This window comes from Amphiprion ocellaris, chromosome 4 (assembly GCF_022539595.1).
Source record: "Amphiprion ocellaris isolate individual 3 ecotype Okinawa chromosome 4, ASM2253959v1, whole genome shotgun sequence".
NCBI lineage: Eukaryota > Metazoa > Chordata > Actinopteri > Pomacentridae > Amphiprion > Amphiprion ocellaris.
The window spans coordinates 19,915,838-19,941,057 of NC_072769.1; the positions used below are offsets into that span (position 1 = coordinate 19,915,838).

At 40.8% G+C, this 25,220-nt stretch overlaps 1 protein-coding gene across 1 annotated transcript in view; it reads right to left on the minus strand.

Annotated features, from left to right (window-relative positions):
• Nucleotides 1–20,773, minus strand: part of tbck (TBC1 domain containing kinase) — a 60,713-nt gene extending 39,940 nt beyond the window's left edge. The window contains exons 1-22 of the mRNA XM_023274009.3: nucleotides 20,616–20,773; nucleotides 20,103–20,307; nucleotides 17,400–17,472; nucleotides 17,021–17,135; nucleotides 16,833–16,906; nucleotides 15,577–15,718; nucleotides 15,381–15,441; nucleotides 15,234–15,295; nucleotides 13,809–13,870; nucleotides 13,404–13,552; nucleotides 12,329–12,467; nucleotides 12,019–12,118; nucleotides 11,612–11,661; nucleotides 11,356–11,485; nucleotides 10,350–10,448; nucleotides 10,199–10,261; nucleotides 9,876–10,002; nucleotides 9,603–9,653; nucleotides 9,404–9,487; nucleotides 8,338–8,423; nucleotides 5,800–5,836; nucleotides 3,092–3,253 (exon numbers count right to left, since the gene is read on the minus strand). Of these exons, the coding sequence (XP_023129777.2) occupies nucleotides 3,092–3,253; nucleotides 5,800–5,836; nucleotides 8,338–8,423; nucleotides 9,404–9,487; nucleotides 9,603–9,653; nucleotides 9,876–10,002; nucleotides 10,199–10,261; nucleotides 10,350–10,448; nucleotides 11,356–11,485; nucleotides 11,612–11,661; nucleotides 12,019–12,118; nucleotides 12,329–12,467; nucleotides 13,404–13,552; nucleotides 13,809–13,870; nucleotides 15,234–15,295; nucleotides 15,381–15,441; nucleotides 15,577–15,718; nucleotides 16,833–16,906; nucleotides 17,021–17,135; nucleotides 17,400–17,472; nucleotides 20,103–20,295 (2,059 nt within the window). The 5' untranslated portion in view covers nucleotides 20,296–20,307; nucleotides 20,616–20,773. The remainder of the gene's footprint in view (nucleotides 1–3,091; nucleotides 3,254–5,799; nucleotides 5,837–8,337; nucleotides 8,424–9,403; nucleotides 9,488–9,602; nucleotides 9,654–9,875; nucleotides 10,003–10,198; nucleotides 10,262–10,349; nucleotides 10,449–11,355; nucleotides 11,486–11,611; nucleotides 11,662–12,018; nucleotides 12,119–12,328; nucleotides 12,468–13,403; nucleotides 13,553–13,808; nucleotides 13,871–15,233; nucleotides 15,296–15,380; nucleotides 15,442–15,576; nucleotides 15,719–16,832; nucleotides 16,907–17,020; nucleotides 17,136–17,399; nucleotides 17,473–20,102; nucleotides 20,308–20,615) is intronic.
• Nucleotides 20,774–25,220: the final 4,447 nt, after the last annotated feature.

Consider the following 25,220-nt stretch of genomic DNA (forward strand, 5'->3'; position numbering starts at 1 on the left):
GCCAGCAGCAGGGTACGCTTTTCTGGCTCCACACATGCAGTTCCTGTAGTTACAGACATGTGACGCATGTGGAGTCGGCTCTGAAACAAATGAATGTGAGCTTCAGTTGTATGAGGACATCAATTGTGCACGCCTGATGGCAGAAAGGAGCAGGTGCGGCCCACAAATCACAAGATATCTACCATAATTCACTGTGTGAGTGTGTGTGTGTGTGTGTGTGTGTACGTTCATAAACATGAATGCAGTGAGGCAGAGCGCATGCTGACCTTCAAAACCATTTCTCCAGCAGAGGCTGACAAGCACTATTAAAAACCTAAATAACTCACTCATACCATAATGCCAAACCTATGTTTGTTATTTAGTTTATGCAAGTCAATGGATGATGTGCTCATTCAAAATCTTCACCATTTAGCTGTTTAGAAAGGGAAGTAAGTCTTACCAGATGTATGATAATCACTAAATCTGTAACAAAAATTTGAGTAACGTGTGATAATTACACAGCACAGGCGTGTGTATTGCGTGTGTACGTTATGTATGGATACCGACTCGCGTGACCTAAATATGTAGCGGGCGGCAGGAATTGCTGGGACTCGGAAACACGCACACAATTTAATCAATTGTTCCTTGTATGATTTCCGACGGATAAGTCTCGATAAGTCCGCAGCAGTCGATTTGTAGTAGGATCACAATCATGTGATCATGACCAGGCAGCTGACGTAGTGTTCACTTGTTGTCATAGTTACAGTAACGCCGTGACGCAGTCTCGCAATGATACAGAAATCTGTAACAAATCCGTGGATCTAGACTATAAACCATATCACTGCCAAAATCTAATCAGTTGGTCCTTGTGTCATTTCTGACCTTCTCTGAAAATTTCATCCAAATCCGTTTTTACATTTTTGAGTAATGTTGCTATAGGATTGACAGACAGACATATAAATCAATGCCAATCGTCACATAACTCATCACATAATTTCACCTAAGACCGAGCACAGCTACGGCTGATGGGAAGCAGCAGAAGTGGGTGGCTAGGAAAGCCCAATAAGCCCATAACAGTAACACCCCTGCTGTCGTAGACGTGATAAATATTGTGCTTAAATGGTTGGTATTGGATTTAGCGATCTGTGTTTACAACAAGTTACATGAAACTCTCTTGAGCGGAGACCAAAACATGGCTGGAAGCTTAAGTAAACAACTCCTGTTTGAGGTCATTCAGCAGCCCAGAATTCATTCCTAATATAGTTTAGAGCAAGAGCCAGATACTACAGCATAACTACTCAGGTATACACAAGCTGCAATAATGAGAATGGCAGTGATCTACAGAAACAAGCTGGCAGGAGCAGCCACTCTGTGGAAAATCTTGCCAGAGACGCTGACTGCAGCTCTCAGCCAACATATTTTACCTTTATATGGAGAACTGGATCTCCTTTTCCCTTCTGCCTCAATCACATGAATCTGTTGGACATGGGCAGTAAAACACAGTGAAGTATGGCAGCGCTGAAGTTAGGCAGAAGGGGAGGCTTAGTTTACAGAGTGCTCCAGCGTCCCTTTTGGACAAATCGTCTCTGTCTCTTCTGGTTTTAAAATCCCAATGTCATTCTGCCTTTCAGCAAGCAAAAAACAGGGCTAAGCAGCATTTGGAAATGGAGTTTTAAAGGAAATTGTATGAGCTATCCCCCAGGCAGAGGTACATTCAGAAGACATACATTATAAATACCGCTCTCTGACTTTTTTTCACTGATATTTTGCTGAAGTAATCGCTTTGTGCAAGAATAAAGGAGCAGCAAAGTGGGCACATATTAAAAGACACTGTTAGGAGTCTTCACTGTGCGGCAAGTACAGTCAACAATAACAACAAAATCCCAAATGCACTGTTGAAGTGTCCGCCTACACTTTGCTTGAAAACTCTGATGTGGAGGAGATTTGTTAAAAGGGCTTGATGGATTCGTATAACCTACAGAGTTAATGAAGTTCAAAAGAAAACATTTCCATCAAGCCTGAATAAATAGAATCATCCCACCCTGGATTTGTGAGCCTCCCTCATGTGTCTTACTTAAGAAAAGAAGGAGAATTGCTCATCTTCTTTGTAATATATTGAAATCTGCAGGGGTTAACAATCATATTGCCATGTTAAAGGACTATGTTTCATTATATGCCACCCCACCTCCTGTTTCTGAACTACAGTAATACGGCAGTTAGGTCACATAATGACACACTAAAAAAACACAATTTGCAATGTTCCCTACCTTCTGAAATGACTATGGGAGAAAGGCAGGCGCAGGTATATCAAATGTGACATGTCTTATAGTACACTGGATTATACTTATTTCCTGTTCTCTTCATCCATCCATTTTCTTCCCCTTATCTGGGATGGTGTCGCAGTAACCCACGGTATTCCTATCCTTTAATCCTTTTTCGTCTTCTAGGACCATTTCCTACCATGATACCATCTTCCAGGGTGAGTGCATTTTTAAAGACTGATCTCTGCGTCTTTGTTTTAGTGATGCAGGTAGTTGCCTCGGGCAGCTTTCGACCCTCACACTCATATGCTAACCCTTGGCTTTACCTGTTTTTGTCCATCTCAGTTTCTTGCATCAGTAGTCCTGCATTTCTGCAACTGTGTCTCCTGGTTCATGCTAATCTAATGATATTCTACCAGACAGACTGAACAGCGAAAGACAGACTTAAAGTTCTGAATGAAGACGATGTAAATGTTGACAATTCCCGGGGTGCAGTGATTGACTGTTCAGCAGAGTGCAGAGCTGCCTGCTTTGAGGATATCATTAAGTCAGACACATCAGTGCACATTAGTACTCTGAAGAACAAAACACCTCCTACTAATGCCAATTGCTGATGTAGATGGACAACTCAACTCAGGTTTAGCAAAGGCGGAAAAAAGTGCTTTTGTGTGATTTTACTTCCTACTGCGGGGATCGTAAAGCTTATCGCATAGAGAAAATGGTAATAAATACTGTTAGGTTCTTGTTAATTCTTAAACAACATGTGGACTTGCATCAGAATAGAGCTGAAGAAAGGGATAAACAAAAGACAGTGCACATAAACAGACGTACATACAAACTGATGTTCTCACCTGGCAGATCAGAGAAGAGCAAGATGCATTCATTGAAGCCATTAGCCAGGAGACGGTCCCTGAGCTGCTGCAATATGGCTACGCCGATACAGAAGGGGAACGAGGAGTTACCCAGCAGCAGTGTATCCCACAGGTGGAATATCTTGTGCAGCGGGAAAACATCTGTATGGTGGGTGCAGAAATGAACACAATAAAAGGAAGAATTTATACGATGACTGCATTGAAAAGAGCCTGAAAACAAATCCCTGCAGAGATGCACAATAGGACCCTGCAAGAGGTACAATGGCGTGAACATGAACACAGTGAGAAACGGAGAATCAGGTTGTGTATTATGAATATGATTTGCATGTGCATACCACATTTACTTAGCATGGCTCTATAGCTCTAAAACGGGAAGCTCACTAAGCAAAACTGTGCCTTGGCAAGGATGCCTGGAAGGATGTTTGATGTGGGGGAGGCAGCTGGGAAAATGTTTTTAGGTGGGTGTTGTTGTGGGAAAATGACAGGGAGAACATCAGGGGGCTGAAGAGCTTTTGAGCAAGAAACCTGCACAGGTTGTTTCAAGCTAAATAAAACCACATCCTGATAATATGTCCCACTGCAGCCATTATTTCACTCATATTACTTTCAGGATTCTAAAATTTAAGGTCTCCCTTCTGTTGAGATTTATGCATGGGAACCAGTACAGTCCACCTGTTTATATCATCCTGAGGTTTGTTAAGGTGGATGCTAGGCAGCAGACGTGTGTGTGGGCAGAGTGTGACTGTGGTGAGGCAGGCTGAGAGAGTAAGAGTGCTGAGAAAACGCCTGGGAGGGTCTGCACCACATTAGCAGTCAGCTGAGTAGACTGGTGCATGTGAGTGACAGACAGTGTGTCGGTGTGTGAATGGAAGATGACCCTCCAACCTTGTCTTATATTGGATCGGGGACATTAGCAGTCAGAAGGGCACACCTCCTGAATGCCGGACTCGCACACTGCCTCAGGGGGGAGGACAAGGGGTAAAAGGGTCACAATTCACACTCTCCACCCCAGGAGTGGTCTCTGTGCGAGCGAATAGCTGTGTGTGTTTAACCGAAGAATGAAATACCTCGCAGGGTTCGGCAAGATCAATGATTCAAGCATACCCACACCAATTTGGCTGCAATTAATGCAAATCACAGGTTGTGTTGTGTCTGTAAGAGGACGATCTACAGTAAATTTATATTGAGACGGCAAAAAGTCATTCACACAGCATGACGGGGCAGCATGGAAGGTTAATGGAATATAATTTAATTTATAACAATGATGTGTGGGCCCTGTCCCTAACCATGCTCATATTTCAAAGAACTACCTTCACTGTGGACAGATACAAGCATAATCCTGCCATCAGTTACTAAACTACATGCTGAGAGCACACATTCTGGCAAGTGTCTATTGTGCTCTTTCTTCCATTGATCCTCTTGAAAATGTTGTAATGATAATGTTAAAAGAAGAGGTAGGATGTCGTCTAAAGCATCCAAACCAGGGAACAAGATTATCAAAGTAAAGTAGCTGTTCATAAATATGGGCATAGCAAGTAAAAATAAAAAAAAACATCACGCCCTCCTCAAGGTTTTCCTGAGGGAAGCAAGCTTGCCGATAACTGTTGATGCATTTTTATAATGTATTAAATCCATATTCATTAAAGGGATTTTTATTTTTACCATCCTGGAGTTGAGCATTCTGAATTGATTTTGTTGGCAACATCCCACCCATGGACCTTGACAGAGTGTTTCCTCCAGTGTTGTTTCCTCTTTTCATGAGCTGCAGGTTAGAATACAATAATCGCGTATTCTGACAGTAAAATCATGCATTGCAGTCATTCATTTTTGAGACAGCTGTGGGATAATAAACATCCTCAATGGCTTGTATACAGAGTTTTAGAAAATATATCAAGCACAAGTGGATGTTTTGAATCTTATTCTCTACATTGATCGTCACTGCATTAACATGAAAGCGGTATTTTGATTTTATTTTTTAACTGCTGATACTTTGTGGTCATTCAATTTATTTTCTAATTTAATTTGCTTATATATTTTAATACCAAGCAATCATATTTTTCACAGCACAGAAGTCTCAATAATGGATTGAGTTTCTTTCTATCTCTGGTTTTAGAGATGCCTCATTGCGAATTCAACTCAGCGAGACAAGTGGACCTCAGCTGTAAACTGTCTGAACTGTCATGGATCAGGTTATAAATCAACGAAGCAAATTCCATCCCCTGACATAGAATGTGAGATGCAATTGAAAGCTCTGGATAAAGCTAGCAGGATTTAACACTTTGTCCAAATATTTGATGTTTGAGGGTATTTTCATCTTTTTCACTCATGAGGTAAAAGCATTGCTCTGAGCAGGTGTCTCTTGAGCCTTATGCTGTGATTTTTTCCCCCAATTTATTCAGATAAATACAAAGTAAATATAAATGTGCAAGGGAAAATCGCAGGTAGTCCAGGACTGAGTGGCCGAGTCCTTTCTGGTCAGGACTGGAATTAATTAGCAGCTGTAATAAAGGTCACCATGGGGCGAAAAAAAAGAAAAAAAAAAAACCTTCAGAACTTGTCCATACTGGAGCCAGTGACCTTTTCAGTCTCTTTCATCTAATTGAAGCAGTTTGAAAATACCCTCTGAAAGCTTTGGATTATGCCACATCATGTGGACGGCGTGAGCACAAAAATTAAACAATACTTACGAGTAAACATTGTCAGGAACCAGGGAATAGCATAGAGCTGTGGGGAAGAAAGAAAACACAAGAAGGACAAACTAAAATAAGATAGACTATGAGCAGATTTAGCTTTCATTTGAGCAAAATATTCAATAAGTGCAAATAAAGTGCTTACAGCTCTAATGAAATGAATGAACTTTTTTTTTTATTGGAGAGATTTCAGTGTTTAAGAAAAGCAGCACACATGGCTGCACATCTCTACAGCCTGCGAGGAACAGAAACAGCAATAAAGATCAAACTGCTGAGTTTGGTTATTAGCCAATGGGGAGAAAGTTAACAATGAGTCTCACTGCACCAATCTTGTTATCTCTCCTTCTTCTCTCCCCTCCTCCCCTCTCTCCAGTCCCCAGGAGAAAATGCATGAAATTGAAATGAAAAAAAACGCATACCAACACACCAACATCTCACCATTAACCAACTGTTCTAACACCTGCCATTTGCTGGCCGCTGTCGCCGGGGCTCTGTAATATTCACAGGCGAAAGGTCTGGGGAAGGAACACTGGAGCTTATCTCGGCCAGTTAATTGATGGCTAATTGCGAGGGAGCTGGTGACTGTTCAGCGAAACTCTTGTGTGCCCGAGAGTGATGAGCTGGAGAGAGAGCCACTGCACTCTAAGTCTCATCCACAGCTCAGTAGCAGGAATGCGAGTCTGGCCAGATTGGATTAGTGTAGGTGTAAATGGCAGACCCAGGAGACGAGATGTGGCCAAATCGAAAGTGGCCTAAATTAAACCACTGGCTACATGCAATTTGACTCTCTGCCTATGGCATTACTGGAGCCCAGTCCTTGAATGCCCAATGTTTCCAAAGATTACCTGTGGCTTTTGCATGCTTGCACAAGGTCTTTTATTTTTTTCTGAAAGACACAATGTATTCAACAAGCCTTGTCTTGGTGTGACTACACTACCGTTCAAATGTTTTGGGTCACTTAAAAATGTCCTTGTTTTTGAAAAAAAAACACTTTTTTTTTCCAATGAAGAAAACATTAAATTAATCAGAAATATAATCTAGACATTGTTAATGTGGTAAATGACTATTCTAGCTGGAGATTTTTAATGGAATATCTCCATAGGGGCACAGAGGAAAATTTCCAGCCACCATCACTCCTGTGTTCTAATGCTACATTGTGTTAGCTCATGGTGGTTGTGCAATTATGTTAGCACATGAATAATAAAATAAAAGTGTCAGTTTTCATGGAAAACATGGAATTGCCTGGGTGACCCCAAACTTTTGAACGGTAATGTATTTGAAGAAACAGATCCACTCATAATACAGTGACATTTGGTCTTTTAGGGCCAATGGATTGATTGCCTCAGTAAAACAACAGTTCTCTGTGTGTTCTCTGTAGTCTTCTGTAAAGTTCACAAAAGAAAAAGGAAAGGGATTTATAGCCTGTAAAGTCTAATTGCATGGATCGACATCAAGTATGAAAGCTGTATCAACAAAGACTATTCCAGTATTATCCTGGTGTAACAATGAAAACAGCCATACAAAGTCTCCTTTGAGAGGCAAGTCAGTGCCGGTAATGCTGGTACATGCAAGTCACCATTTGCAATTCAATTCAGTTCTATTTATACAACACCGATTCACAACATAAACCATCTCAGGGCACTTTGCAGAGTAAGGTCAAGACCTTACAATATTATCACAGAGAGAAAAGCAACAACTCCCTTAACGCAGAGACTTGGCGGCAGTGAGGAGAAAAAATTCCCAAGCATGCCTTTCTCCGAAAAGTCAAGTCTGAACAACACAGCAGCCAGAAATCTGAAAGCATCCCAACAGGACGACTGTTCAAGATAAGTCTTTGTTTAGAAAATAGTACCAACACCTACATGCAACGATTCTTCTTTTCCTACACACTTTCACTTCTGACAGACAACCAAGAAGCACAGTTTGGTGCTTCACAAGCGCCACTTCAGAGCTGCAGCATCATAAACTGAAGATAAGGAGGCTTAAATCCTTGACTCCTCTGTGTTAAAGACCCCACTTTTCATTGGGTAATGTCTCAGAGGCCGGTCCACAGATGACACACATTCATCAGCACACCAACTGAAACCCTGGAGAGACAGTGGAGACTTTAACCTTGTCACTGTCTGAGCAGAGCTATAAGAAGGAAAGCGAAGGGCAGGAAGAGGTGGCACAAAGTAAGAGAAATAAGGTAAGCCTGGCAGAGGACAATCATTAAGTGTGCCTGGCAGACATTAGTCGCTGTATAAATCATCAGCAGTGGACTATGGGGAAAACTTGACCCTGACCAACTCTGGAAAAGAGGATGTGAAATTAAAAAAATGCCACTAACAATGAAAAGATATGCATAACAATGTATGGATGGTCATTTCCTTTGCCTCTGGCATGGAGCAAAAAACAGAGCATATTTCTTACTACCTCTGACTCCCCAGTAAAGATAAACTTGCAAAAAAAGGCAAATGTTGCTGTGCTGGTATGTCCTGCACCGCTGCCTATTCTCATCAGTCTGTCAGGACACTCGCACTCTTGGTAACTTACATCTGGGATGAAGCCAATCTCATTTAGATGGTTGCTTAGCTCTGGGTCATGGAAGGCAATCATTTGGGAGAAGACAGTCAAGTACTCTGAAAGAAAGGCAAAAGGCCAAAAGGTCAATGTAAAATCTATTGTGTAGCTTTTGTGCTAAAATCTGAGAGCAAATTTTACCAAACGAGGCTTTATAGTAAACAAGACAGAATACAAGAGGGACTTCAAAATACAGAAACATACAGAAACCTAATGGAGAAATGTTTGCATGTAGTAAATCAAGCATCAAGTGATCTGTTACACCATGTCACAGAATCTGTGGGGGAGAGGGACAATTTTGTGACCATTTGTTTTTCCTATTCTGTGTTTTGAATGATCAAAAAGGAAAGGCGGGAAATCAAAATGTGGCACACAGACCACCAATCTACTGCAAAACCTTGGAACTAACTTTTGTATTCGTTGGAAGTGAAAACTCAAGCCATGCTACTACCATTCTTCACACTATAAGTCAACAAAGGAGCTCTGACCAGACAGATAAACATTAGCCAGTTCTCTAGGGCTTCTAGCAGTGGAAAGAAATGATAATAGTCACAATCCCTACAGAGTTGAAGAGGTGCATGGTGCAGCTGTTTATCAGTCACGTAGAAACTGCTTGTGACATTTCTCTGCAGGCATTTGCAGTTTCATTTGTTTCCCTATCTCTAAATGATGTGGCTCAGCTGCAAACTCCATTAAGACAGACTGAAATTAGTTTTCACAGCTTAGGAGCAACATGGAGCCAAAATTTAATCAACATTGAGCTGAAGGCCTGATGCTCGGTGCCAGCCGATGATAATTTGTTTTTGAACTTAACTGAATGGTCTGGCCACGTTTAATACTTATTACTTAACTTGCAGCAACGTTTGACAATATGAGCTCAACAGCACTGGATGGTTGGAGTGGAAACGAGCAAATCGGAAAAGTGAAGCAGAGAGTGTAATTTATATCGCAATCAGGAGAAACATAAACGAAACAATCAGAGGACTGTATCAGTAACCTTTCCAGTTATGCGGCAAATGCTTCTTCTAGCGAGGCTCACCTTGGATGACGTGAGAGTTGTCCTTCAGGAAAAAGTTGTACAGGTACTTTGGGATGAAGGCAGACATGCAGGCATATGCCAACGCTGTGAGGAGTGTGACATAAAGATGAAAGGGAGCAGATAAAACAGAAAGTAGGGATAAAAACACTCAGCGGTGATAAAAATAAATTATTCATTAAGTTGAAATTCAGGTCTCTACCTTCATTGTTGAAATTCAAATACAGGAATGGGGCACAAAGGGAGTCCAAACCTGAAACAAAAACAAAATCAAAACAGTTCATCATACAAATTGGTTATAGAGTCACACTGCTGCATTTAAAATGTGACATGATCACCACCTAGTGTCCAATTCTGCGTAGTACAACAATGAATCGAGCAAAATGAAACAAGAGAAGAACCCTGAGAAACCAAAATAGACATAAGAGAAACACCGAGCAAGAGAATAAAAGACATTGACAGGGAAGTGACTGACCCTGCCAGTAGACCAGATCAGGGTGAGAGACCACCCAGGCTTTCAACACACGCCTGAACTTGATGTGGCCCTGAGGAGACGAGAGCAGCTCATCGTACTGGTGGCAGCGTGGGATGTCTACCTCAATCTGTAAACATGCACAGAAACAACCACGACAACCAAATAAAGCGAAATTCAATGAAAATGTACAGATGGGCAACAAATTAAAGTAAAACTGAACCATTACTTAGACATTTTATGTTAGTTTTTCCTTTAATTTGTCACACGTCGGTATATATGATACAACATTTTACTGTGACATATTTTTTGAAACAGTTGTCTACCTGTCTGTCAGTTGGTATCGGAGTATCCTTGTCTATGCTCTCATATTTAGCTTGAATGTCACCCTGCACACACATACAAAAAAGAAGTGATGCCATCAATAAAGTGAAAATTGCACTTTTTCTTAAAACAGGATTTCAGTTTACTTTGTACCTCAATGCCTAGTAGTGCAGCCCACGCCAGTCCTCGAACAAGAGGAGGAATATCCACTCGAGCCTCTTTCCACACCAGGTTCTTCTTATACGGATAGGCCTGAAGACAAAACAGTACACATATTACACATTTTATTCCAGCAACAATGTATTTATTATTACTCCACCATGGAACATGGCAGTTACGTGACGATCGTCGTTGGTTTGTCTGTCTTTTCGCAACATTACTCAAAAACAAACAGATTTGGATGAAACGTTCAGGGAAGGTCAGAAATGGCACAAGGACAAAGAGGTTATAATTTGCCAGTGATGTGGCTTATAGTCTGGATCCATGGATTTGTGAAAGATTTCCATACCACTGTGAGACAGCATCACGACATCACTGTAACTATGACAACAAGTGAACAGTACGTCAGCTGCCTGCTGACGATCACATGATTGTGATCCTACTACAAATCCACCACTGTGGACTTACCGGGACTTATCCATCAGAAATGATACAACAATTGATTAAATTGTGGGGGTGTTTCTGAGTCCCATCAATTCCCGTCGTCTGCTGTATATTTAGGTCACGTGATTCAGTATCTGTACATAACGTACACATGCATAACACATGCCTGTGCTCAGTGCAAGGTCATTTTGTTTGTGGGTACATCTATCACAGGGTTACATATAAAGACAAACAATCACACTCACATTCACACCTATGGGGAATTTAGATTTACTAATTAACCTCAGCATGTTTTTGGACTGTGGGAGGAAGCTGGAGAACCCGGAGAAAACCCACGCTGCTCTGGGAGAACATGTAAAATCCATGCAGAAAGATCCCGGGAAGGCCGGGACAAGAACCAGGGACTGGGTGAAAAACAATCACTTTCAATTTTAATTGGTAAATAAACCCTGGTGTGGAGCATCCCATGTATAGAGTCTCTCCGTGTGTGCGTGCGTGCGTGCGTGCGTGCGTGCGTGCGTGCGTGCGTGCGTGCGTGCGTGCATGCAGCCCAGACCTTGAGCAGCCTGTCAAAGAGGATGATGCGGATGAGCTGGTATTCGGTGTCTCTCTCGCGGATGATGAGTGGCAGCGTGACGGTGGCCGACAGCTCATTGCTGCTGTTGGACTGGGGCAGGCTTGACTGTCTGAAGGAGGGAGAAGTGAAGGCAATATGACATTACCCAAGCCGAAATAAATGATGGGGTGACGTGAAAAATGGTGACAGGGGAGGAGAGGATGACAGCAGTAAGGTCAGGATGGAGAGTGCTTACTCGTCTTCCAGTAGAGGGTAATAGGCTTCTCCTGCTACATCCTTCAGCCGCTAAAAAAAAAAGAAGACCACTTATTCTCAAAGCACTACGTGATGCACGGGTGTTGTGAAAATGCTTTTTGACAGCATTCACGACACAGCAAGACACTGAAACCTTTTTGTTTGTTATCATGTTAAAGAAGAGCACATCTCACATAATTAAACAACAAAGAGAAACAAATGATTAACTAATTCAATGTACAAACACTAATCAATTAAAAAATGCAAAAGTGAGTGAGCCCTGCGTAATGATGCAATGTTGCTGAAGGATAATGTTAAAGTAACTGTAAACAGTGCAGTAATTTGCATACAAAAACTTACACATTTACACAGTGTGGTTAAAGTCTGCTGATGTGAGTTTTGTCTTACATTTCTGAGTTGGCACAGAGACAGAGTCACTGTTGTGTCATCGAGCAAGAAACTGCGATCCCTGCCCTGCCCAAATGACTCCCCGTCCTCCAAGACAAAACTACAAAGAAAAGCCAATGAAAGAGGCAAAGAGTAAAGTAAGTCTTTAAATGACCAAAAACAAGCAAATATCTGAAGCAGTATGTGTGTGTGTGTGTGTGTGCGTGCGTGTGTGCGTGCGTGCGTGCGTGCGTGCGTGCGTGCGTGTGCGTGTGTGTGCGTGTACGTGTGCGTGTGTGCGTGTGTCTGGGTGTGTGTGTGTGTAATGTACTTGGGCAGTGTGCAGATTGGGGGTTTGGACTGGATGATTTCTTTGTTGGTGAGCTCCTTCTCCAGGTCTCCACCTGCCAGGCACCACAGATGGTACACTTCATCTATGGCGCGCTCCGACAAGTAGTCGTCATCATCATCTAAAAGCAACACACACAAAATAGTAAAGAGCTGCCACTGGAACATATGTAACTGAATGATTGTTTGCTAACAAGTCGAATTAACAACACATGACATCAAGACATTTTACTCATAATGCAGCGGAATACTGCCTGGATAAAACTAAAAGGCAATTACACTCATACATTTTACATTTGTAATTTCATTAGGACCAAAACTAATAAAACAAACCATTAAACCTAATCTCCAAATTCAAAACTACAATGCACAGAGACGACTTTCTAATGTCAATATCTTCTTCAAAGTGAAACTCTTGACATTGTTAATAAGAGACACTTTTGGAATCAAACACAGAACTTTATGTGAAAAAGAAAAGAATAACAAATTAAAAATGCATTCTTATCCACAAAAAAGACACCTTTTGTATTAAGTCCTGTTTATTTTCAGGTGGGCTTTACAAACAGTCTGTTTTATAGATCTAAAAAAAATGGAACAAATCAGAGAATGTGCAATTTCTGAAAATCAGCGGTAGAAGCAAATCTACAATAATATCAATGAGATTGCAGAGAAGAAAGAACTGGTTCTGAAATTGAAAGCAGGTATCTTTTAGCCCAGTTATTTTTTGCTCAGAGAGATGGACTATACCTTCAAGAACTGAAAAAGATGATAAGACCAAATGTTATCTGGAATATCAAATGGAAAATTTCTTGTATATATTCTTTTCAAATTAGAATAAGAAGTTAAAGTCAATGTTGTGACTATACCGACTATATTATTAATATTGATGCGAGCATGTTTAATTACAGCTACTTAAAGAGAATAAATTCTTCTTAAAGACAATGTATTTTTCAGACTTCTAGTCAAAAGGAAAAAGGTCTGACATGTGGTCTGCGTGTATGTTGTGTATTATATGTCTGTGTGAGCTGCATATTCATTGGTGTGTATTTGGAGAAAACCTTTGCAAAGGTCACTGATGTCATCTGGGAGCTCCAGATGTGCACAGCGCAGGGAAGAGGAGAACAGGCTCACAGGTTTTAGGAAGGGCGTATAGTGACAGGAGATTCCACTAAATACAGGATCTCCAAGCAGCTCTGCAGGGGTTGCCCTGAGGACGCAGAAAATGCAAATGCACAATGATTCGAATGGCAAAATATCTACAAGCAAGCGTGCCCCTAAGCTCTTTGAAGAAATCATATTAAACATTTACTTTTATATAGCCATAAAAGTGCATAAATTGCATTTGCTTCTCTAACATACATGCTGCCAGACTATTTTATAACCTCCATGAACAAAAAATTTTAGAAATTAAATGGCAAATGTCCCTTTAACAGGATATGATATCCAACAGAAACTGTATTTACCTTTTAGATGGAAGAAAGATCAAACATTTTCTTAACAACTCAAGAACATTCTCAGGCAGTTCCTGTGAATATTAGGTAAATATTTATTATTTGCTATGGCACAGACAAGTCCTTTTTATGCATGCAATAATTCCATACAGCCAAGAAATATTAGGAAGTGTAATTGAATACATTTAAAAAACAAAATTCTATCTTACAGGATCAAATTAAGTTTCTATGCTATGTGATTGCTGACATACAAACCCTAGAACAAACAATAATTATCTAAAAGTAAGGATTTGTTATCAATTAAATCAATATTACAGAAATATGTCAGCAATAAAATGAGTAATAAAATGCATCCAGTGTCAAAAGTTGGCATCTAAAGCTCGTCCAGATTCTTAGACTTGTTCATTAATTTTTTTGATGGAAAAAATGACTTAAACATTTCATGTGCACCAAACAAATGTATTTAGAAAACAACAAACCTGAAGGGAAAAAAAACACTGTGAAACTGTTCCTCAATTTTCACTTTTCATTTCAGATTGGAGAACTTTTTACATCCCACCCATCAAATTTCAAACAATCCATGTACAAAATACTAAAACATGCAGTTGTGTGAATTCACTTGTCCTGAGACCAAATCTTAAAAAAAAAACTAGGAGAAATTTATGTTAGAATTTTTTTTGAAATATCAATTATGTCCTTTCTTCTATTTTTCATATTTTCATAACATTGTCAGCCTTGATTGAATGTCTCACTCTACCTCATGCAACCCTGTTATGCATATTATCAGGATAAGACAAATTATTGTTACTGTTTTCCATCAGTCAGTTTGTTCTCTTGGTCAGCAGTAACAGCTAAATATCTAGCTTCTACTCCTGAGAAAAAGCTAACAACCCTGTTACTGTGATTAGAGTAGGGTTAGCAAACAATAAATAAAACATGGAATAAAAATGGTACCATTGATGTGTAAACTGAGCCAATCAAGCCTTTGATAGTTTATTACCTATTATTGATGAATATTTAGCAGAAAATTGTAAAAGAGAAGGTTTATTTTTCAAAAAAAATGAAGCCCAAATGTCCTCCAATTCTGGAATGACTCATAAAATCATTTTACCAACTACCTAATAATACTTCTAAGCAGTTTGATAAATTAAAAATTCCCCTTAAAATTCCATCAAAAAATGTTATTTATGATTAATATGATCTGGGTGGACAAATAGAAATTTAGGTCAAAAAGTAGGGGAATTAGTTTTATCTTGTACAGAAATATATTCAGTTGGCGCCAGCATCAAAAACTTCAAAATACTCCAAGTTAATATAATATTGTGAGAACAGTATTCATAGTTACAGCAAATTCTTATTTTGTGTAAAACATAAAAATGACTTAGAAATCAAAAATACTAATGACTAAGATTGTGTAGCCACTGATATTAGGTTTACCTTAATGGTATCCAAGCAACCGTGCTCCTCAGCAAGAACGGTGACAATGTCATCCATGCAACCTGAGAATGACAAACAACATCACAGCATAAGCCTGGCTGAGCTGAAGAGCATGTTGCTTCGAATAATTACGTCCTTTTCACTCACCCAAGGTTAAAATGAATTTCAACCTCTCACTTATCTCAATATTCTGCAGGAGTCTTCTGCCCTGTAATTGAATCACCGCATTAGATTTTAAGTGAGAATGATTCATGCAGCATGAATTCAAGCAAAACTCTAAAAAAAGAAGAATATTGTGTGAAAGCTGTTTTTGTATATGAACGGGTATATGAAAGATTCTTACTGCACACAATTCAAAGAGCAAAACCCCGAGAGACCAAACGTCAGTCTTGGGTCCCGAGGGCAGAGGAGCTTCATCACGCGAAGGATCACTGGGGTGGAAGGAGCCCTGGGCGATCACTTCTGGTGCAAGGTATGATGGGTAGCTGAGGTGACAGTGACAGAGCAGATAATCATATGACTTTGCCAGACTCTAAATAACATTTATTGTTGAAATCCAGCATTGGCCCGCTAATTTAACAGCTCAGGGACAAGACATGGCTTCATATTTTTTCATTCTTTCCTTTCCATTTTATATACAGGATATTCTCCAAACTACACAATTACACTATCCATCCATCCATTATCTATACACTGATACATACATCTTCAATGCCGTGGACTTCTTCCTGTTGCACTGCTTGAAACTTTCAGAAACTGGCTGCAGGTTTGGGGTTGACTTTCATTTCTACCCAAAATGGTCCAACTATCCAGCCATCCATTATCTAGACACCACTTAATCCTCATTAGGGTCATGGGGGGCTGGAGTCTATCCCAGCTGACTTAGGGTGAAGGCAGGGGACACCTGGACAGGTCACCAGTCTATCACAGGACTACATATAAAGACAAACAATCACACTCACATTCACACCTACGGACAATTTAGAATCACCAATTAACCTCAGCATGTTTTTGGACTGTGGGAGGAAGCCGGAGAACCTGGAGAAAACCCTCGCATGCACAGGGAGAACATGCAAACTCCATGCAGAAAGATCCTAGGAAGGCGGGGACACAAACCAGGGATCTTGTAGGTGCAAGGCAAAAGTGCTAACCACCAAGCCCAACAATTATGCTATGTAAAGTCAAAATATTGTTCACATTATTGTTATTAAATGATGTTCCAGCAGCTACTCCTCAGAACAATCTGCATCGCTGTTTGACAGTTACATTTATTTCATTCTCCTGCCAGATGTTTTATTGAAAGTCGTGGGTATGTGTCATCATTCCTCCTTTCAATCTGCAAAAGGATATTAACCAGAGGTTCTTGGTAAAACACAAAAATCTTTGGATTAGAATAAAAGTCCGGTGATTTATTACAGTTCCTCAACCAGGAAGCTATTTTGATGCCACCACATCCTGGTTTCTGTGCAAACTGTTGGTCCAGTATGCATCGATGTCATGGTCAATTGTCTGATTATCATTTGACTGAGAACAAATGGATACAAGTGAACCGGTGACCCTTTACAGGCATCTGTGATGAATGAGTAGAAAAAGACATACCCAATGGGGAAATCCACATCTGCTCCGTGATCAGTCATGTGATAAAGGCCAAACTTTGCCAGTTTGACATTCCCCTACAAAAACAAAATCCATCTTAGAGTGACAAGAATACAAACGATTTTTTTATTCTGTTAATTAAACGATAATTCAAACATTCATAAAACAGCTCAGTTTGACAGAAAAATTACCTTGCAGTCCATGAGCACATTGTGTGCGCTGAGGGCTCTGTGCACCAAACCGTGTTTATTCATGAACTCCAGACCTTCAAGAACCTCGTAGGCTATTTGCAGCACTTTTTCCAAGCTAAGACGAACACAGTTTTTGTAAGTAATGTGGTGACTGCATCAGACAAAAGATACGTGGATGAATTTATCAACATTTCCAAAACTAATATTAGAAAGTCCAATGGTTTTATCCTGAGCCAGGAGATGCAACGTTAATGTATGAAGTTTACTCTGTCCATCGTATACAGATATCGACAGAAGTTTTAAAGTTAACTGGGAGAAAAAACAACAATATGTTTGTCACATATCAAGAGTTAATAACAACTTTTAATGGTAATTTCACCTGGCTGGCTTTCCTTGTCTCTGGAAATCACTCAGACTTTTCTCATAGTGTTCCGCAACAACAATCAGTCGTTCTATGTAACAAGAATGAGAAAAAAAAACACAAAAACATATGCAAGTGAGTTATCAAAATCAGTAACAATATACACTGCCTGTCCAAAAAAAAGTTGGCATTTGGATTTAACTAAGCAAATAGGTAAGAGCCTTCCATCGGATAATTACTGCAGTGATGAATATGTTTCAGCTGCAACAACTTATTTAACCCTAGCTGATGCAGTGAGGAGCTTCTCATTTCTTAAACAACCATGTTGGAAGACATATCCTGTGGTCATGGAAAGGATGTTAATCTGTGTCAGAAGGGTCAAATTATTGGCCTGCATCAAGCAAAGAAAACAACTCAGGAGATTTCTGAAACTACTAAAATCAGATTAAGAACCGTCCAACGCATTATTAAAACCTGAAGGATAGTGGAGAACCATCATCTTAGAGGAACAAATGTGGTTGATCATGTGATCTGATGAGTCAAAATTTACCCTGTTCCAAAGTGATGGGGCATCAGGGTAAGAAGAGAGGAGGATGAAGTGATGCACTCATCATGTCTAGTGTCTACCAGCCTGTGGGGGTTTAGGGTTATGATCTGGGGTTGGTCAGGTTCAGCAACGTTATGTTCCCAAAGAATGAGGTCAGCTGACTACCTGAATATACTGAATGACCAGGTCTTTCCATCAATGGAGTTTTTCTTCTCTGATGACATGGACATGTTCCAAGATGACGATGCCAGGATTCATGGGGCTCATATTGTGAATGAGTGGATCAGGGAGCATGAGACATCATTTTTACACATGGATTGATCTCCACAGAGTTCAGACCTCAGCCCCATGGAGAAGACTTTGAGATGTGCTGGAGAAAACATTGTGTAGCGGTCCAACTCTCTCATCATCAATATAAGATCTTGGTAGAAAATGCAACTCTGGACAAAAATAAATGTGACATTGCAGAAGCTTATTGAAACGATGCCACAGCGAATGTGTGTCGTTCTCAGAGCTAAAGACGGCCCACTGGAATATTTGAGTATGCAATTTTTTTTTTTTTTGGACAGGCAGTGTATTATGAGAAAGCATATACAGCTGGCAGTCATCTAAGATAAATGAAAGGTTTCTGTGTTTCCTCTATTACTTTGATGCATTTACAGTGCCATGCAAAGGTGGGCCACAATATCTCCACAGAAATGTGAAAGACTCATTGCCAGTTATAGAAAACACTTGATTTCAGTTGTTGCTGCTCAGGGTGGCCCAACCAGTTATTAGGTTTAGGGGACAATTATTTTTTCACACGGGGCCAGGTAGCTTTGAATATTTTTTTTTCCCTGAAAAGATTAAATCATCATTTCAAAACTGCATTTCGTGTTTACTTTGGTTATCTTTGTCTCATATTTAAATTTTTTGATGGTCTTAAACATCTAAGTGGGAGAAACATAAAAAAAAAAAAACAAGAATCCGAGAAGGGGGCAAATACTTTTCACTGCATTGTATTTTGTCAAGATTTAAAAAGAAATAATAAATAAATAAATAAATAAATAAATAAATAAATAAATAAAAATTTTAAACACCTACACAGTCCAAATAATAGTCCTGAAAAATAAACTGTGCCTCTGTGAAGGTTTTTGACACAATCACTGTAATTTTTCAAGACTTGTAGTTATGCATACGACACCCGGCTCAATCTAGCCCTCTCACCGAACGACTATGGTCATATACAGTAGCTTTGTCTTTGTCTAGAGGGAGGAAACAGCTGGATGCCACAAAACTTCCTTTAACTACATAGAGACAAGACTGAAATAATTCTGTTTGGCAGTGAAAAAGGAAGGCTGTTTTCTTTGAGTTTGGGGCACAAAAAAAATAAGAATCTCACAGTAATCGTTAATAAGGATCTACATGTTAGCAGCCACATCAAAGCTGCACCTAAATCCTCATTGTGGCATCTTAAAAAGATAGTCAAATTGAGTAACTTTGTATCCGGGCATCATTTATAAAAACTCATTCATGCTTTTATTACTCCTAGAGGGGGCTACTGTAATGTATTCCTCCCCAATAAAACCTCCAGACAGTTGCAACTCATACAAAACACTGTCGATGAAATCCTGACAAACACCAAGAGGAGAGAACACATTACTAGGATTCTTAGATCCCTGCACTTGCTTCTACTTAAATATAAAATTTAATTATCCTACTAGTTGTCTGTAAGTCTCTGAATCATCTGAGCCCAAAATATATCAGAGATAAATTTGCTGAGTACAATCCTAGAATGTCTCTCAGATCCCTTTATTCAATCTTGTTTTCTGCTGTATTTTCTATTTTATGTTTTACATGTTTTCATTTTAAGCTTTGTCTGTAAAGCCCGTTGAAAGACCTCTGTGTGTGATAAGGTTCTATATAACTAAACTTGCTGGCTGGAATATTCACATGCTTTAGGGAAAGAATATGTGGAATTCACTCACTAAAATAGTTACTTTATGTGTGGCTTTTGTAAGTACTAAGGTTCATATAATCTACAAATCACAGTGATTGTGAATTCAAAACAACAGACCAGCAGCACAAAACAGCACAAAGAAAAGCTATCACCAGTTTAGACATGTAATAAAAATCAAGGAATGAAGACACTTCTATACTGACTGCCTGATAAGGTGCCAAACAGAAAATCCTACCATGTTTCCCTCTTGAAATGTCCACATACTGGCAGAGTCTGGGGTGAGTGATGGTCTTGAGGATCTGGAACCGTCCCAGGATCTTGATGGAGTTTGGGGTCAGAGGGAGGCCGTTGCTCCCACAGACATCATGTGGGAGAGCGGAAGCAAAGAAGGTGAAGGCCCCCAGCTGGGCATCTTTAAGGGGCCTCATTGTGGAGCTGGCCTGAAGTACAGACAATGGGGCATAATAATAATATATCAAAACATGTTAATAACAGATAACATTTGATCTGCTAACAACCAAGTTCTCATTTGTGCCATTCATTCACTGTAATCAATAACTGATACAAAGACTATCAGTAGAGCAAGTAGGTCTACACTGACATGATAATTACAACACATATATGTCATATATTGCAATAATTTCGGAAACAAGAGACACTGTGTGAGCGTGTAATGATGCTGCAGCTAAAATACAAAAACAACCGTCTACCGGTCCGGTTAGGAAGCCAATGATGTAGTGTTCGTTACCTCAAAAAATGTGTTTCCTCACGCTTAACGGACAGGCTGCAGGCTCATATCCACAGAATGGACCTGAAATTATTGTTAATAAAATATGTTTGAAATGAATTCGTTTCCTGCCTCTGAGATACGACGGAACAGCTGAGTGAACGTGACCGATGACGTTGTTTTTGTGCGACAAAGTTTTTCGAACAACAAACCAATAATTATGGAACTTAAATAAATAAGTAAAAAATCGACGTCTTCAACAAATTATTTCTTGAAATGATTTTTTTTTCTTTTTTGACGAGTTAGTTTCTTGTCCTATAAATTATATGCAGGCAATTGCCGTTGACGCCAAAAAGTCGTTGACAGTATTTAATCTATAGAACTGCTACTGCGCCTGCGTCCTCTCCGGATGTTGGTTGGTGCGATCTGACCGATGGGTCCTAAATCAGCCTGTTTGCGGCTAACTGCTAGCTGCCTGTCAGCTAGTGATGAGAAGTTCGGCTTTTTTCAGAGAGTCGGTTCTTTTGGGCCGGCTCCCAAACGCCTCCTAATTTGGTATTATCTGTAGCCTCATATTTTAGCCGAACCTGGCAAATATGAATGATTTGTCAGATCACAGAGAAAAGTAACTGAATTTCTCAATGCGTGCACACAAGTTTTGATATTAATAACAATCTCTAACTCCTGCCTCCAGTGTGATTCCATCCATCCATCCATCCATCCATTATCTATACACCGCTTAATCCTCACTAGGGTCGCGGGGGGTGCTGGAGCCTATCCCAGCTGACTCAGGCGAAGGCAGGGGACACCCTAGACAGGTCGCCAGTCTGTCGCAGGGCTACATATATAGACAAACAAGCACTCACACATTCACACCTACGGGCAATTTAGAGTAATCAATTAACCTCAGCATATTTTTGGACTGTGGGAGGAAGCCGGAGTACCCGGAGAAAACCCACGCATGCACAGGGAGAACATGCAAACTCCATGCAGAAAGATCCCGGGAAAGCCGGGACGCGAACCAGGGATCTTCTCGCTGCAAGGCGAAAGTGCTAACCACTACGCCACTCTGCAGCCCCAGTGTGATTCCCACTCAGGCTATTTCTGCCAATCAGAATCATTTTTATATATCAATAATCTTGGCTGCCCAGCACTTGATGAAGTTTCTGCTACTATTTATGCTGGAGGCCTGGTTGGGCCCTTTGGAAGGTTAGTGACTTTTTGAAAACCAGATCCTGTTTACGGCTCACTATAGTCTGCAAGAGGACGATGCGGGGAAAAGATTTCCTGGGAAATTTCACAACCACAGTTGTTTTGAATATTTTGAACCTTTCACTCATACAGTCCAGTAAATGAGAGTTCCAAATCTGTGTATGAGGACACATAAGCCGCGATTCCACAAGCACCTACTCGGCGCGGTGCTGCTCGGCTCGTCTTTGTTTGCGAGCGTTTCCATATGGATTAGTGCATGGTATCAGGCACGATTTTCCGTATCTCCTCGGCTGAGGTTCCAACCGAGATGAAGTGAGCCGAGATGTGACGTCTACATAGTGCAGGCCACTGATTGGACAGGAGTGCAGCCCACTGATTGGACAGGGAGTGACGACACACGAGAGCGACTCCAGCACGAAAACAAAACCGGCATTTAAAAAAAAACTAAACAGCGACGGTGTGCATTGCTCTTCACGGACCTCTCTGTCTTCATAATTTGAATATGACAGCCAGACCTGTACCGTGGGTGAATGAAGAGGTCGAGACTTTTCTGTCTTTGGTGGTGGACCAAAGAATACAGAGGGAGCTGGACAAAGAAAGTTTATCAGGAGGTCTCTGAGCGGATGGCCGCTCACATATACAGTAGACTGTATGTAAAGAGGACAATGAAGCAGTGTAGAGAGAAGCTGAAAAAGCTCAAAAATGACTATTGGTTCACCAAGGACCACAGCGGCCGGCGTGGGTCAACCAGGAGGTGTTGGAAGAGGTTTAATGGAAGCTATTTACTGGCACCGCACCGACGAGCAACAGGAGGGAGACTCAGCTGCTGCATTATTGGAGACGTTCGAGGACGGTGAGTGTTTTGTGACTTCAAGAAACTTTTACACCATTTATCTCATTGGTGGCAAGCTTCTTTTAAGCAAACAAGTATATTTAGAAAGTAACGTTGTTGTCTCCTGTAGCAGACAATAAGCTAGCTAGTTAGCCATCAGCGCTAGCTAGTTAGCCATCAGCGCTAACTCCGTGCTCTGCTTGTATTTCGTGCTGCTGTTTCTAACGTTTAGCTCTCAGAAGCTAATACATCAGTCAGCATGACGAACTAAGCTAGTGGTCGTACAGGTTTATTTTTTTCACAAGTTACAATGTCGTGTTTTTCGTGTACTTAGGGTGAATGTTTATTTCTGTTCAAGAATCCCTTTCCACATGCGTAGCCTACGCCACCTCCGTCGCGGAGCCCCCAGCTCCCCTCCCTCCTCTCCACCACCAGCAGCGGCTCCTCTCCAGCACCAGCTTCGACACCAGGACCAGCTCGGACCCTGTCAACATCAACGTAACAGCAACGTCTTATTACCGGTAAGACACGGTAAACAGAGACCATGGTTGATTTTCGCATTATTATTATTACTACAGGTGTAAATGCCTGCAAGCATGATCACAACAGCGAGACCAACGACCAAGAATTCAGGCAGGTGTAAATGCAAACTGTGCAGCAGCTAGCTCAGGAACGCCTGATGAAAGCTACATGTAGCTACAGTGACACATAAACAGAACACATGCAGCTCCATTTTTTTCCTATTGACTTAACAAGCTCTAATTTACTTTCTCGTGCAATGTAGTATTGCAACCATTCTTCTTATAGTCACTAGGTAACTGTGAAACTGAATGAAAATATACATAGAAATAAGAAAACACAGCTGTTCTTAGCAACTCCAAAATGTGCACAAGATGAAATGAAGTTCACACCACGTTGTTTTTAGTTGTGGTGGAGGAGATACTATTTGTGCTTCAGTTAAAGTAAAGAGTGCCAAAAATTTATTAAAGTAAAACAATCAAAGACATGATCATGATTGAAAATCAATGGACGGGTGGCTTAACACATCACATCATAGCTGTGGAGTCCTTCAAGCTCCTGGGGACTAAAATCTCTCAGGACCTGCAGTGGGAGACAAACATCCACTCCATCCTGAAAAAGGCTCAGCAGAGGATGTATTTCCTATGACAGCTGAGGAGACATGGCCTACCACAGGAGCTGTTGATCCAGTTCTACACTGCAGTCATCCAATCTGTCCTGTGCACCTCTGGATCAGCCACACAGCAGGACAGAAACAGACTACAGCCTGTAGTACGGACTGCAGAAAACATCATCAGAGACCCCACTCACCCTGGACATAAACTGTTTCCCCCCTCCCCTCTGGCAGGCGCTATAGAGCTCCTTACACAAAAATCACCAGACACAAAAACAGTTTCTTCCCCACTGCCATCACTGTAATAAACAGCTGAGCCATTCCTACACACATGTACAATAGTCAGTATTCCTGTGGACATGTACAGTATTTTTTTTCACCATGAACAGCATTCTCTGCTTTTGCACTACTGTGTTTATAGCAATTATCATTTTGCTAATGTGTTTATTCCAGTCTAGCTGTAAATTTCTGTATATATTGTTTTATTTAATTTTGCTATTTCATTTTTCTTCCTGTTCCTCTTTCTATAGTTTCTTTATTTTTTATTATTCTCTTCCATATTCCTAGTGTGACACCAACAGCTGAAACCAAATTCCTTGCATGTTGTGTACTTACTAAAGCTGATTCTGATCACTTTTCTGTCTTTGGTCTAGGCAAGAGGAAAAGGTGCAACAGAAAATTGGACCTTCCAAGCGTACTTGTAGAGATGCAGGCTGAGAAGGATCGGAACCGGCACCCAGCATGATGAGAACATCTGGTTGCTCCTTAGCGAGGCAAGAGAGAATGAAGCGCCCTTGCAGTGGGAGGAGATGGCCCAGAATGCTGCCTTCAACCAGTCATTCCTGGGTGTGCTGGGGCAGCTGGTGCAGGCAGTGGGCAGCCAGCGAGTCCACCTCCCAGAGACTTGAGATTGAGGCCTTGTCCACACATAGCAGGGTTTTTGTAAAACCGAATATCCTGCCCCCCTCTGTCTAGAAAAAAACTTACGTACACACCACCTCGTTTTTAGAAAAAAACTTCATCCACACCTAACTGCATAAGTGCGTTTTTCAGCACATTCATAAGCATGCTGGACCTTTAGGTGGCAGTAGTTCCCCAAATCCTAGCAAGGTGGTGGAGAATAACCGTCCTTAACGTCGTCCTTTGCCTGTGTTGTTGAATGTGGAGCAGTATCTGGGCTTGTAAAAACAAGCAAGTAAAAAGCGCCTGTACAAGAAACAGCGCCCAAAACCTTGTGAGAGCATCCATACTGTTACCGAATGTAAACACAGGTCGCATATGTGACGTAAGAACACATTTTGTCGCAGGCGGTGACGTTTCGAAACGCAAAACCCCGGTTACTGATGTCCACATGCAGACGCATAAAATGGAGAATTCGCAAATCTTCACTTTGGTCAGAGTTTTTAAAAAGAATCGTTTTTGATGACGTAAATCTGCGTTTTTGTGTGGA